The 14,409-nt window shown below is 34.8% G+C and overlaps 1 protein-coding gene across 1 annotated transcript in view; it reads right to left on the bottom strand.

The window, feature by feature from the left end:
- Window positions 1-14,409, bottom strand: part of Akap10 (A-kinase anchoring protein 10) — a 73,196-nt gene that overhangs the window by 14,036 nt on the left and 44,751 nt on the right. Inside the window, exons 11-14 of the mRNA XM_027924087.2 lie at window positions 11,655-11,764; window positions 8,962-9,044; window positions 2,256-2,308; window positions 1,568-1,663 (exon numbers count right to left, since the gene is read on the bottom strand). Of these exons, the coding sequence (XP_027779888.1) occupies window positions 1,568-1,663; window positions 2,256-2,308; window positions 8,962-9,044; window positions 11,655-11,764 (342 nt within the window). The remainder of the gene's footprint in view (window positions 1-1,567; window positions 1,664-2,255; window positions 2,309-8,961; window positions 9,045-11,654; window positions 11,765-14,409) is intronic.

Genomic DNA, 14,409 nt, shown 5'->3' with positions numbered 1-14,409 from the left:
TGTTTAGGCTGTTTTTCTTCTTGGATATTAAAGATGTTGGTTCAGCTATCTTCTGGCTTGTTTACATTTTGACAAGAAGACTATTATTTTTATTTTCATCAAATATGAAAAATTTTAATCATTATTTGTTCAGCTTCCCTCCCCAGCCCTCACTAGTGACTGAACCCAGGGGCACTCTATCACTGAGCTACACACATCCCCCGTCCTTTTCATTTTTTATTTTTGAGGCAGGATTTTGCTAACATGCTGAGGCTGACCTTGAACTTGTGATCCTCTTGCCTCACACTCTGAGTAATCGGGATTATACTTTTTTCTTCCCAGTCTTCTCTCTGTTGTACTTATTTTTGGATAATTTCCACTGTTTTTCACTAATCCTTTTATGGCTTCTAAGCAGGTATTTATCTCACGCAGTATTTTTCACTTGATACAATTTTTTTTTTTTGGGGGGGGGGGGGGGCGGGTGTAACCAGGGATTGAACTCAGGGTCACTCTACCCCACACCTATTTGTATTTTATTTAGAAACAGGGTCTGGCTGAGTTGCTTAGTGCCTCGCTAAATTGCTGAGGCTGGCTTTGAATTTGTGATCCTCCTGCCTCTGCCTCCAGAGCCACTGGGATTACAGGCGTATATCACTGTGCCAGGTCAGATACAATATTTTTTTTATTTCAAGAAATTCCATTTGAGTCTTTTTAAACTAGTTGTTTTATGGCCTTTGCTAATTTCAGCATTTCTGAGCCTGTTTTTATGATTGAATCTTCCCTAGTTATGGGTCCAGTCTATGCTTCCTTTCATGCTTAGTAATTTTTGATTGGATGATAAACATGGTAACTTTATACTGTGGAGTGCTCAATTTTGTTGTATTCCTTTAAGGAAGATTGTCTTGGCATGGAGTTATTATTCATAGAGCATTTCAATCCTTTCAAAATTTGCTTTTAAACTTGGTTAAGTTTAAAATTACTAGGGCTAATTTAGCTCTAGTAATAAGACATATCCTTTGTGAGGACACTATGCAATGTTTTATATAATATTATGGCCAAAATGACTTAGCATCTTAACTTCTAGGGATTCTTTCCCTAGATATATGCATTTTTACTTCACATATACAGAGATTAGTATTTGGCCAAGGACTTGAGAGGACTCTCCTCTGCAGCTCACTTTCTAGGCCACTCCCTCTTTTTTGGTACCTTGTCCTATAACTTCTAATCAAAACAGCTCTTCCAACTTTGACTTCTAATTCCTTAATTCAGTAAACCTATCGGGCACTGTTTGGTTTTTCCCTCTCTGTACTTTATAAACTGTTTCTAATCAGTGAAGGAAGTATCACTTCAATATTATTCTCCTCTCAAGGATTATAGTCCTATATTGCCTACTGTTCAATATTTGAAAATAAGTTGTTTTTAGTTTATCAGTTTTATAATTATTTATAATGAGAAGGCAATTCCTATAGCAGTTAACCCTTCAAAGGCAGACACAGATGTACCCTATGTCCTTTTTAATTTTTATACATTTGGAATATAATTCTTTTCAGTTTTACACAAGCTAACTCAGAACAGAAATCATCCTTACCTTTGTAGATGTCCCCATAGGTTGATCATACTGAGCCTGCTGCATAACATCACTGACTATCATTTTAGCGATCTTCCAAGCTAGCTCTTCTTGGGCCTAAAGGAAGTAATTTAAACTGTTGATAATGGTTACTCATTAGATGGATCAAGATGCACATAATTAGAGGTCTAAAATCAATCATATAGAGGTATAATTTTAATAACAAATATTTTCCATGTATTTTTTCTAGAGTCAGGCATTGTTTTCTAGAGTCAGCCAATATGACTACTTTTGTATTAGAAGGTCAAAATCTAACACTTTACATTTTCTACTCCCATCTCTCAATGAGAGATGGCTATTCAAGCAAGCCTCCACTTTTGAAAGTAAAATCAGAGTGGGGAAGGACAGCTTTTGTTTCTGCAATATGATCCATGCCTACTGATTGATGGAAATTTGAATGGATTGATATCCTTCAATGGCCATAGTCTCTGTACTGAAGTCCCGTGGTCTAGAATCATTCTTATCATCACCATGCAATTCTTAATTGCTAAGAAGGGCCTTTCTTTTCTTGTTATATTCTGGATAAGGGAGCACAGATATGTCAAGCTGTTTAAACATGGGAACTAAAGAAAGAGAAAACTTTAAAACCTTTCTTAGAAAAGGGTAGCATTTATAAAAGGGATCTTTTTATACTAAAAGTAGAATTTACCTCATCAGTATTTCCTTGTACCCACTTCTTCATAGCTTGTGAGAACATGGATCCTAGTAACAAAACAAAATTGAATACAGATTTCATACATAATTTTACATTAAAAATGCTCTTATTTAAAAGCTGTTACTTTTAGACATGGATATTCTTTTCTAGTATGATCCCATCCAAAACATTAAGGAATATTACCATTGGTAAAAACCAAGTATGTTTGTATGTTCCATAACAAAGTATTCACCTTACAAATATCATAGAAGTGCTTTTGAAAAGCTATTTCAGAATTCTAGATTTTTTTTTCCTACTCTCCTTACCTGATGAAAGAAATTATTATCTAGTGTCAAATTTACAGTAAACATTAAAACAAACAAACAAACAAAAACATCTAACCAGGACACTGATCTTAGGTAAGAAACTAGCAATACATCAGGAGATAACTGTGGGAGACCAACCTTACACATGACTGAGTTACAATCCCCGGCTGGGTGCTGAGGCGCTCAGTTGCAGAAATGTGGCAGAGCTTTCCCCACCCTTCTTGAGTCCGAGGGTCAGTGTCTTGTGCATGGGTGTGTCTTGCTACAGCCCCATGGGTGAAGCTATGCTCACCTGTTCCTTTGTAATATAATCCCTTGCCCTGTTTAGGATAGAATCTTCCATGGAAGTGCCTTGTGTGTGTCCCCTTCTCTTACTGTGCCCTTGGGTGTGGCCTACCCAGGTGTCAGTCAACCTGCTAACAGTGGACATCATGAAGTTAGACTCAGCCCCCTGAAACCTGACCCCTTGCCTTATTTAAATAACTTCTCCTCAATAAAAGGGGTCAGCGTGTGCTCTCTCTCTTTCTGTGGACCCTTAAGGTGAGAGGAGCCGTCACAGTGACCCCAAAGAAAAAGGTATTGTGTCTCTTGTGTGGTTATTTCATGCAGCCCAATTAGCCCAGTTTAACTGGAGTGACCCCTGAGCCTTTTAGTCGTGAGATCAGAAACCCTGCAGATAATAATACATTTATTATATTTTTAAACCTTTAGACCAGTTCCTATACCGTCTTCTAGTACAGATCATGTTGTTATAAGTTGGACTACCTAAATGAACTGGATGAGAACAAAATTTTAAATAGTCATCTCTATCCAATCCACAGTATAACTCAACTTCAAATACAGTCAAATACTGGTCTGGTCAAATTTTACTGTCAATGAGGACAAACAGAGCCACAGTGTTAAATGCTTTGCCTAAAATTTCACCCAGCTGTTCAATTAATCAATGCACTGCTTTCTCATCAGGCTTATCTGCAGAGTCACACTACTGACAGTCTCTTTCCTATTGACACTCTGTTCTTTACCTCTAATACCTATATCTTCCATGACTATTCTGTGTTCCCCCTTTAACATGGAGTTTATCCAGGATCCCCATTGTCAGCCCCCCCGCCCCTTTTTTTCCAACTTGTAATCTTCTGGACATCTCATTCCCTTCTATGGCTTTAACTTCCTTTAATATGCAAATAATTCAGAATTTCCTCCTTGAGCATCAAATCCTTATTTCCAAATTATATAAAAGAATCTCAAATTTAACATGTTATAAACTCATCTTCCTCTTATCTACTCTTTTTTTGGTGTGTTCTCTTAAATTTTTCTTTCACAGAACCTATGTTAAACTATTCAACATAGGGCTGGCGATGTGGCTCAGCAGCAGAGCACTTGCCTAGCTTACATGGGGAACTCACTGGGTTCCATTGCTGGCACAGTAAAAATGCTACCAAATTCCACCTTGAAATGCAGTCTCTTGAACTTATCCTTGGAAGCCTCATGAATCTGACCTTCTTTCCAATTCACGCTACCACTAACTTCAAATCCTCTTCTAATTACTCCTAATCCTGCTGCATTGTGTTTTCTGACACCAATCACTCCCCAACTACAATTCATTCTTATTTTAGCTCACAACATCTTTCTATAATTCCTTCTTGTTACACTTTCTCTGAGATGATTTTTAATGTAACTTTTTAAATTACCTTGTTAAAAAGCCTCTGAGATACACTCTTCTCAAAATTCTACTTTTTCTTCCTCAGTGCTGTATTATCAGAGATGCAAAACCCAAATTAAAACTACAGGCTGGTAAATGACAAACATTCTGTCCAGCTATACTTAGCAAGGAAGGAGAAGAAAGTAAACGAAGGGGAAAATGAACTGTAAACAACTACTATCAAGACAGTATTCTGAACAAATTACATGTCCCCATTTCTTGATTACTTCATCTATAGAATGGGGAGGTGGTATATATCAATGTATTATCTAAATTGCATGAGCTTGAAAATGCTAAGAAATATTCATTATTTGGGTGTGAGAAGAGAGGGGAGCCTCTGTGAGTATCGTAAGAAGAAAGTAATCTGGGTAAGAAAATTTAGGGTCTCAGTGTGCAAAAGGCAGCCAAATTTAAGAAATATTTTTTTTTCTTTACTCTGGGGTGTTAGGAATTGGATTTTTTAAAAATGTATTATCTCTTTTTTAATATACCTTTATTTTGTTTATTTGTTTTTATGTAGTGCTGAGGATCGAACCCAGTGCCTCACACATGCAAGGCATGTGCTCTACTGCTGAGCCACAACCCCAGCTCCTGGATATTTTTTCTTAAATGGAATTATGTAGTCCAGAATTTTGTCACCCATAATCTCTAATGATTTTTTTTTTTTTTTTTTTTTTGGTGGTACAGTGGATTGAACTCATGTCTTGTGAATGTTAGGCAAGATCTCTATCACCAAGCTACACTCCCATCCCCTCTAATGGAATTCTTTTTTTTTTTTTCTTTTTTGAGAGAGAGAGAGAGAGAGAGAGAGAGAGAGAGAGAGAGAATTTTTAATATTTATTTTTTTTTTAGTTTTCGGCGGACACAACATCTTTGTTTGTATGTGGTGCTGAGGATTGAACCCGGGCGGCACGCATGCCAGGCGAGCGCGCTACCTCTTGAGCCACATCCCCAGCCCCTCTAATGGAATTCTTAAAGATCAATTAATACAATCAAAAAATATTTAATAAGTAACTATCTACTACGTACCTGGCATAATTTTAAAATTGGAGAATATAGTGCCAAATAAGACAGATAAAATCTCTTCTCTCACAGAGGCAATATTCCAGTTATGAGAAAAATAAGATTATAAGAATGTATGCAAATAAAATAATTTCAGTCAATGAATAAGAAAGAAGTGGTATGTTAGTAGTACAGATGATTTTAGATCTTGAGGGTTGGAAAGGGCTCTCTGAAGAGACTATGCTGAGAAAAGGAGGAGCCAGTTGTGGCATGAAAGTCATGGCAGAGGAAAATAGCAGCTGCAGAGGCCCTAAATGTAAAGAAACCTCAGAAAAAGAATAAAGGATAGTTGAATTAGAGCTTAGTCTGTGAAAGAAAGAGTAGTGCATAGTAAGGTAATAGAAACAGAAGGGGACATTCATAAGACACAATAAGAGGAGAGATTTTATTTCAACTGCCACAAGAAGCCATGGGGAAAGGGGTGAAGTGACATAGGAACAATGTAAGGAAATTCAAAACGTGGGGGGAAAGGTTATAATAAAAAGTAAAAGGTACCTTCCCTCTTCTAATACTTAAAGTAACTGCTGCTGAATTTTGTGCATATATTTTCAGGTGATTTTTAAATGTATACACCAATATAGTCTTTTAAAAAATGTTATATATGTATGGCAGGGGGTGTATAGGTGTAGCTCAGTGGTAGAGGGAACTCTCATCTAGCCTATGAGAGGTTCTGAGTTCCCTAGCACTGCAAAAATGTGTGTGTGTGTGTAGAAATATAAATCACATATCATAGCACTTATAATTTATGACATGTTACTTGAACCATCAAAATTTCCAGTGTAGAGGCTGGGGTTGTAGCTCAGTGGTAGAGTGCTTGCCTAGCATGCGTGAGGCACTGGGTTTGATCCTCAGCACCACATAAAAATAAATAAATAAAATAAAGGTAATGTGTCCATCTATATCAAAAAATTTTTTAAATTTCAGGTATAACTTCTAGTTTTCAAGAAATGCTATGAAGAGGTACTGGGTTTGACTGTCAGCATTACATATAAATAAATAAAATAAAGATCCATCTACAATTTAAATAAAAATTTTAAAAAGTAAATATATTTAAAAAAAAAGAAAAAAAAATGCTGGGAATGAAGCAATAACATAAATAATATAATCAGGAAAATCCAGAAGGTTGAACATTCTGTAGGGTTCTTAGCCTGATTGTTTCACAAGTCTGGTCATAAGGAAGAAACCAAGCTATAGTAAAAACAGACCGAGGTTATATCCTCCTATTTATATCATCTTTGACATCTAGCACAGTGCCTGGCACATAGGAATCATTTAAATGCCTTCTTAGTGAATGAATGCAATCTCTGTGCTCCTATATTACCAAAAAATACTTAAAAAGAGACATCTGGAAAACCAAAGGAAGAACCAAGATATGTGGATATATTTAACAAACTCCTATTTGTAACTTTATATAAGCACATCTTGATTAAAGTAATAATGCCAGTAAACTGGTGGATGGGCTTGCTGATACAGATACGAACTTACTGACTCTACCTTCAAATATAGCCCACTTGCAGCCTAATCTCCACTTAAGCTTAATCTACAACTATCCTCCCTTACTTAGATTCTGACAAGAATGTTTTGTTTCTCTGCCTCTCTTAAAGCTCGACACTTTATTTCCAAACAGCTGCCAGAGCAATCCCTTTAACACATAAGTCACATTACATTGCTTCCCTGATCCAACCTCCCATGTTTCCCCAATACTTTCCAGTCCTTGCCATGGTCTCTCACTCACCTTCTACCACTCATCCCTTTGCTCACTGCACTCCAGCCACAATGGTCTTGTCCCTTGTTTCTTTAACCAAGAACACTCTTCTTCCAGATATTGCCTGAGCTTCTCCCCTATTGGGTTAAGATCTTTACTTAAAATGCTGTCGCCTCAATGAGGCCTTTGCTGAAGACCATTCAAATACCACTACCCACTACTCTGCCAGCCCATTACCCTACTTTTTATGCTTACACACACACACACACACACACACACACACGCTCATATTTACAAACATGTACATAAACAGTATTATCTGTTTAATGTCTCCTTCACTATCATTTAAGTTATAAGAAAAAAAATTCTGTTTCTTCTCAGGACCTAGAACAGTAGACATATATAATAGGCACTCATCAATTTTTTAGAATAAATGAATAGCATAAAGAGATTGAGCAGAGATCACGATTTAGGAAAAAATTTCTTGTGTATCTTTTTTCATAATATATCTTACTTCATATAAAACAAGCTAACTGCAAACTCCCAATTCCTATGCTATAATATTTCCAACATCTATATATGGAGTAGTAACATTGCTTCATGAGCTGTCAGAGGTATAAGAACAGATTAAAAAAAAAAAACAAAAAAACTAAATAGAGATTTTTCTGTTAATACTGGAGACCCCATTATCCTCATTGACAAATGCTACCTAATGACACTGTAGAGTTCTTCCTGGCCAATGTCTCACAGAGGTCATCCAGCACTTCCTCTATTTCAAGGCTATCTCTTCCCAATATTCATCTTTTACCCAAGACAAGCCACATAACTACTAGACTGTAAGTTTCTTGAGGACAGGATCTGCACCTTCTAACATGCTCAGTGAATATTAGTATACAGAGGCACTAAAAAAATCATTTAGTGGGCTGCAGATACTAGCTCAGTGATTTACTAGCTCAGAGAGAGTACCTTCCTAGCATGCCTGAGGTCCTGCATTTAATCCCTAGCACAGGCAAGGGAAAAAACAAGCAATTTGATGAATAAAGTGTTTATATTTTCCCTTAGTCTTTATATTCTTCTTAACTGAGGACCTGAGACTTCTCTGACAAAACAGAAAATAAATAGAATCAATTATATGGATAAATAAGGTCAAGTAAGTAATAGGTCCCTTTCTGTTCTAAATTGCTTCAAAAAATCAGTTGTATTTTTTTCAACTATGTAGATCTAACCTAGAGCATTCATCAAAATAAAGCATATAATTCATCACCCAGCTGTAGTTGGGTTAAAAAAATAGGATAAACATAATAGGAATTTAGTATTATTAAATTCAATAGAAAGATTAACAATAGTTCTTAATTTTAAATACACTTATTAAAATGGAGTACTTTCTACTTAATAAAGTTAGCATCCTTTACTCAAGACACTATTGTCAGCCAATCACATATCCAAATAGATTCACATTTGTTTCTATAATCTTCCTGTATAAATCAACTGTTTGGAAGCTAAAATCAATCACAAAGGCACTTAAAAAAAGATATGAGTCTAACTCTAGAATTGACCAAGCCACTCTTCTGCTGATTAAACGAAGTAAGGATTTGAATTTCAACCTACTAATATTCTCCATATATATCTCATAATAATTTTCAATGGTTTTGTGAAAATTTAATAAAATAAAGATAAATCTCGAGTCTAATGTGGATTGGGTATTTTGCCACTAAATAAAAAGGTAAGCAATCTTTTCTCACTACTCTGCCTTCCATTTTGGTAAAGCCGGTTCAGTAACTTCATTCAGCCCTTGTACTAACTTGTGAATGTAAACATGGGGTGAAAGATATCGTGGTTATGACCAGTTTAAACTTAAGCGGCCCTGCAATTATAGCCAGTGAGTAACATGAGCAAAGGTTTAATATGAAGTATAAAAATACCACAAACCTTTTGATTTCTTTACATCGGGTTCAGGCTCAGATTCTCGGATAAACTGACCCAAGTCACTGACTCTTCCAAATGTCATCTTCCTACATAAGAAAAATTATATGTAACTTCTAAGAGCTAGAATTTAATCCCTTTTTAAGCATTTCATATAAATCTAAAAAGCTTACTGAAAATAGAACCTTCCTCCACAGAAAGCAAATTCAATTAAATTTCATTCAAAATCTCAAACAGGTTATGAAACATGACAAATAGGGAATTCACAGTTCTAAAATTCATGCAGAAGAGAAAAGGCACAAGAATAAACAATTTTCTAAAAGAAGGAACAAAGAAGTAGGACTTGCTCTAACAATGATCAGAATACATTATAAAGAAGAGATTGGGGTTCTAATTCACTGTAGAGTGTATGCTTAGCATGCATGATGCCCTGGGTTCAATCCTCAGCACCCAAAACCCCCAAAACAAAACAAGTAAGCAAGCAAATAAACAAAACTCCAAAATTGTAAATGATAGCACAAGACACAGAATAGAGCACAGTATCAATTACATAAAAATAAGCAAATAGGCAAGGCAGAGTGCAGCATGTCTGTAATCCCAGTGACATGGGAGGCTGAGACATAAGGATTACAAATTCTAGTCCAACATGGGCAATTTAGCAAGATCCTGTCTCAAAACTTTATTGGAAGAACATTTCTGGGTTCAATCCCCAGTACTATTTTTTAAAAAGGAAAGAGAAGGAAGGAAAGAAGGAAGGAAACTATAACGTAACAGTGACTACTCTAAGTAAGAAGGAGAGAAAATAAGCATTGGTGTACGTTAAATTAGAAGACATTAAACTTATAGGTAAATTTAATTTTTTATAAGAATAATCTATTTGTAATTAAAAGTTGGTTAAAAGAAGAAAATTTTTGTGATACCTGTATAATTTTATTCCAGATAAAGGGGACTTTATTTTACAGATAATCTTTTAAAAAATATTTTTTTAGTTGTCAATGGACCTTTATTTTTTTTTTTTAACTTATTTATATGTGGTGCTGAGAATTGAACCCAGTACCTCACATGTGTGAGGCAAGCGCTCTGCCACTGAGCTACATCCCCAGCCCTTAGAAGTATTCTTCTTAATAAATCCTCATTTCATTCATGGCACACACGTATGCCTATACCAACTGATAAAAATTTGTCTTAACTTTAGGAAGATGCTAAAATCATAAAACTAAAACAAACAATGAAAACCAACTTTAAAAATGATGAAGAAAAATTATCATTTCTCTTTTTGGATCCATTTTATAGATTATTTAAAATATACATTTATACACACAAAAATGTAGAGGTAAACATTTCACGATTGATAAAACTTTCTTATGTAAATAAACCATTCCTTAAGAATAAATCTCACCTTTGGGAATTAACTCATTCAGGCTTATCATCCACTATTTTCTAAAAGATCACTAAAACAATTACAGATTATAAACTATAAGTATGACACAGCTGAAGTGTACTTTCCAAAGACAATGAAATTAAATAAATTTTAATTTCTTCAATATTTTTTAAATTTTTTTTGTTGTTGATGGAACTTTATTTTCTTTATGTATTTATATGTGTGCTCAGAATCAAACCCAGTGTGTCACAGATGCTAGGCAAGCGCTCTACCACTGAGCTACAACTCCAGTCCCTTCCTTCAACAAAGACTCCTCAGTTTCCCCCAAATCACTGTTACTTTCTGATAAACAGCAATTAAACATGTTGAAAACCCTCCTTCATGGTACTGTTGGGACTAGGTTAGGGGCTGAGGTAGGGTAATCAAGACTACACAGGTTTATGTATTAAGCTATCTTCAGAGAAGAGGCAGTGATTTTATGATTTGTCTGTAGTAACTCTCAGTAAGTGGCATATCTTATGTATCATTGTCTTTCTCTTCCCAGGTAAAATGAACACAACCTAGTTCTTAAGTACAAAGGAATGATTACATTCCATTTTCCAAATGCTAGTTATGTACTCCACAATAAATGATGTTGGCATCTTTTTTGCTTTTTGTTTTTAAGACCAAAACTTTGACATAGCTATCATGTGAATCAAACAAAATGTGTAAGAGACAGACTATATTACCAAGACACTCATTAATCTGGCATATGCTGGTGGAATAAGGATGGTAATGTTTATGATGTGCCTACTAGATATCAGGTTAACATTTTAAATGCTTTTCATGTATTATCTTCTTTAATCCCTTCAACTCAAGGAAGTATTAATATTATTCTCATTTTACAGATGAAAAACTGAGACATAAACAGGTTAAGCAGCTTGCTAATAAGTAGCAAAGCCAAGATGAAAACCCAAGAAGTCACTCCAGAGCCTTCACTTTAGCCACAATGTTACTCTCACACTATATATTATAAATCTCACACTATAAATTTAATTAAAAATTTTAAAAGATGTAAATTCTTCTATTTGTTGTATCATGCACGAGGCCCTGGACTGACTCTTGAATGACAGGCAAATATTCTACCACTGAGCTACATTCCTAGTCATTCTTTTAAAATTTTATTTTGAGACAGGGTCTCACTGAGTTGCCCAGACTGGCTTCTAAATTGTGATACTACTGCCTCAGCCTCCTGAGTAGCTGGGATTATAGGTGTACACTACCACACCTGGCTAAATTTTTTACATTTGTAAAAATTCTAGACATCAGCTAAGCTTACCCTGCATATGTCCGTTGATATAAAGATTCTGGATCCAGACTCGCAGCATCCACAATTATCGCTTCATCAAAATTTTTCAGAATTTTAATACTGGCTTTTTTCACATTGGACTACAATAGAAATTATAAAATAAGTAATACATTATTCAGGAAACAATCAGTCCTTTGTCTGGACTATACAGATCTGTACAAAATTTTCTTCAATGTATGATTTTCACTCAATCCTTTTACTACTGAGAAACTCAATAGCAACAATTCTGAAATGCTGAAGGAGAGCAAAAGATTAAAATGTAAAACATGTATTTAACATGCCAAATCTGTTTTCATAATGACCTAAGTTTCGACAAATGTGCTATCCTTACAGGCATTATTTTCCCAGTGTACAAAGCTCTCATCCATCCACACATGTATCTTAGCTAACAAAGCCCAACTTTTTACAGGGTGATCATGAATGTTTTGGATTCTCAGTGAGGTTGTTTGACAAAATAGAAGCTAAAGAACCCTTTCTAGAATGACAAGCTAGCTGAGTACAGTATGTTCCTCTCCAGCATTCTACCTCCTACACCCCACTCCTACAAAAAAAGCAAGTTAAATTTGGTATTTTCATGAAATACAGAGCTATGGGTTGATCCAGAAATTTTACTTCTAGAAACTCAACTATAGACAGACTCACACTTACGCAAAATGACATATATACAAGATTATTTGCTGCAGCACTGTTTAAAATAACAAAAGGGAGGAATCAAGCCTAATAGTCATAACTTAGGCATATAGTAAATGAACAAAATAATTTAACACTTAAACAATGCTTCATTGATGGAGAAGAGGGGGACTCAAATAGAGAAAAAGAATACTCTCTAAGATACATAGTTAGATTGAAAAGAAACATTCATCATAAGAAAGGAACACATTTCAATTAATTCTATGAGACAATTACTACTCAGATATCAAATCCATATATCACAAGAAAACCAAGACAAATCTCTCATATTATGGAGTGTATTATTTTATGAATACTGATATAAAATCCTCAACAAAACTACATCTGGCAGCATGTTGAAAGGATTACTAAACACCATAACCTTGTGGGATTTATCCTAGGAAAGCAAGGTTGGTTTAATACCTGAAAATCAATTTAATACTTATCAATAGAAAGAAAAACCCCAGAAACCTATGTTACTATTTCATTGGCACAGAAAGGACATTTGACAAAATCTAGTACCCTTTTGTAATTAAAAAAATTAAGATTAGTAGGGAACTTATTCAATCTGATAAACAACATTGATAAATTTAAAAAGTCACATCTAACTTCATATTAAATGATGAAAAACTCAAAAGCTTTCCCTATGAGATCAAAAATAAGACAAAGATGCTTGCTTTTGTCACGCCTACTTCACATTGTTCTAAAAGTTCTAACCAGAATGATTAGATGAAAAAAGAAAATACAAAGCATCCAAAGTGGAGAGGAAGAAAATTATCCTTATTCACAGGAAACATTTTATACAGAAAATCCTAAAGAATTCACAAGAAAGCTATTAAAGCTAATAAGCAAATTTAGCAAAGTTCAAAGCACATAATTAACACACAAAAATGAGCATATCAGAACAATCCAAAATGAAATTAAGAAAACAATTCTATTTATAATTGCATCAGAAAGAAAAATGGGCTAGGTACAGTAGCACACAACTGTAATCCCAAGGATCTGGGAAACTGTCGTTAGAGGACTGCAAGTTCTAGGCCAGCTTCAACAACTTACTGAGAACTTGTCTCAAAATTTTTAAAAAAGTTGCGGGGAGCTGGGGATATAGCTCAGTGGTAAAAGCAACCCTGAGTTTAAGCCCTACTACAAAAGAAAAAAGAAAAACTTGGGAACAAACTATAAAATGTTACTGGAATACATTAAAGAAGACATAAATAAATAGAAACATATCCTGTGTTGATTAGAATATTTACGATGAGAATACTCCCCAAGGCAGATTCCATGCAATCTTCACCAAAATGAAAAAGCTGATGGCAAAGTTCATATGGAATGCAAAGGATCCAGAAAAACCAAAACAATGTTGAAAATGAAAAGAAAAAATAAAAATTAAAAAAGGGGGAAAAAAAGCTCAGTACAAATGCTTTCTGATTTCAAAACTTAGTACTCAAAACAAGGTGGTACTGGCACAAGGATAAACACACAGTTGAATGGAAAAGAACTGAAAGTTCAGAAATAAAAACATATTTACACGGCCAATTGATTTTTCTATGATTCAATGATGTAAGAATAGTTTTTTCAACAAATGATGTTGGGACAACTGGATATCAATATGAAAAAGAATGAAGTTGGACCTCTACCTCATACCACATGCAAAGCTAACTTAAAATGGATCAGATAGAAAACCCTTGGAAGAAAACACAGCAAACTGTAAATCATGGTTACTGCATATTTGGCAATGGTTCTTAGACATAATACCAAAAGTCTGTACAACCAAAGCAAACAGACAAACTAGACTTCATCAAAACTTAAGATTCTGAATTTCAAAAGACACTATCAAGAGGGATAGGCAAGTAGCTCAGTGGTAGAGCACATGCCAAGCATGCTCAATTCCTGAGTTCAATTCCTAGTACTGCCAAAACCCAACAATAATAACAAAACAACAACAAAAAATAAAACACTATAAAGAAAAGTAAAAAAACAAAACAAACAACAACAACAACAACAAAAAAAAACAGCCTACAAAACCAGAGAAAATATCTGCAAATCACTATCTAGT

This window comes from Marmota flaviventris, chromosome 17, assembly GCF_047511675.1.
Source record: "Marmota flaviventris isolate mMarFla1 chromosome 17, mMarFla1.hap1, whole genome shotgun sequence".
NCBI lineage: Eukaryota > Metazoa > Chordata > Mammalia > Rodentia > Sciuridae > Marmota > Marmota flaviventris.
Note: the sequence above shows the minus strand (reverse complement) of the source record. Positions and strands in the feature narration are given on the sequence as shown.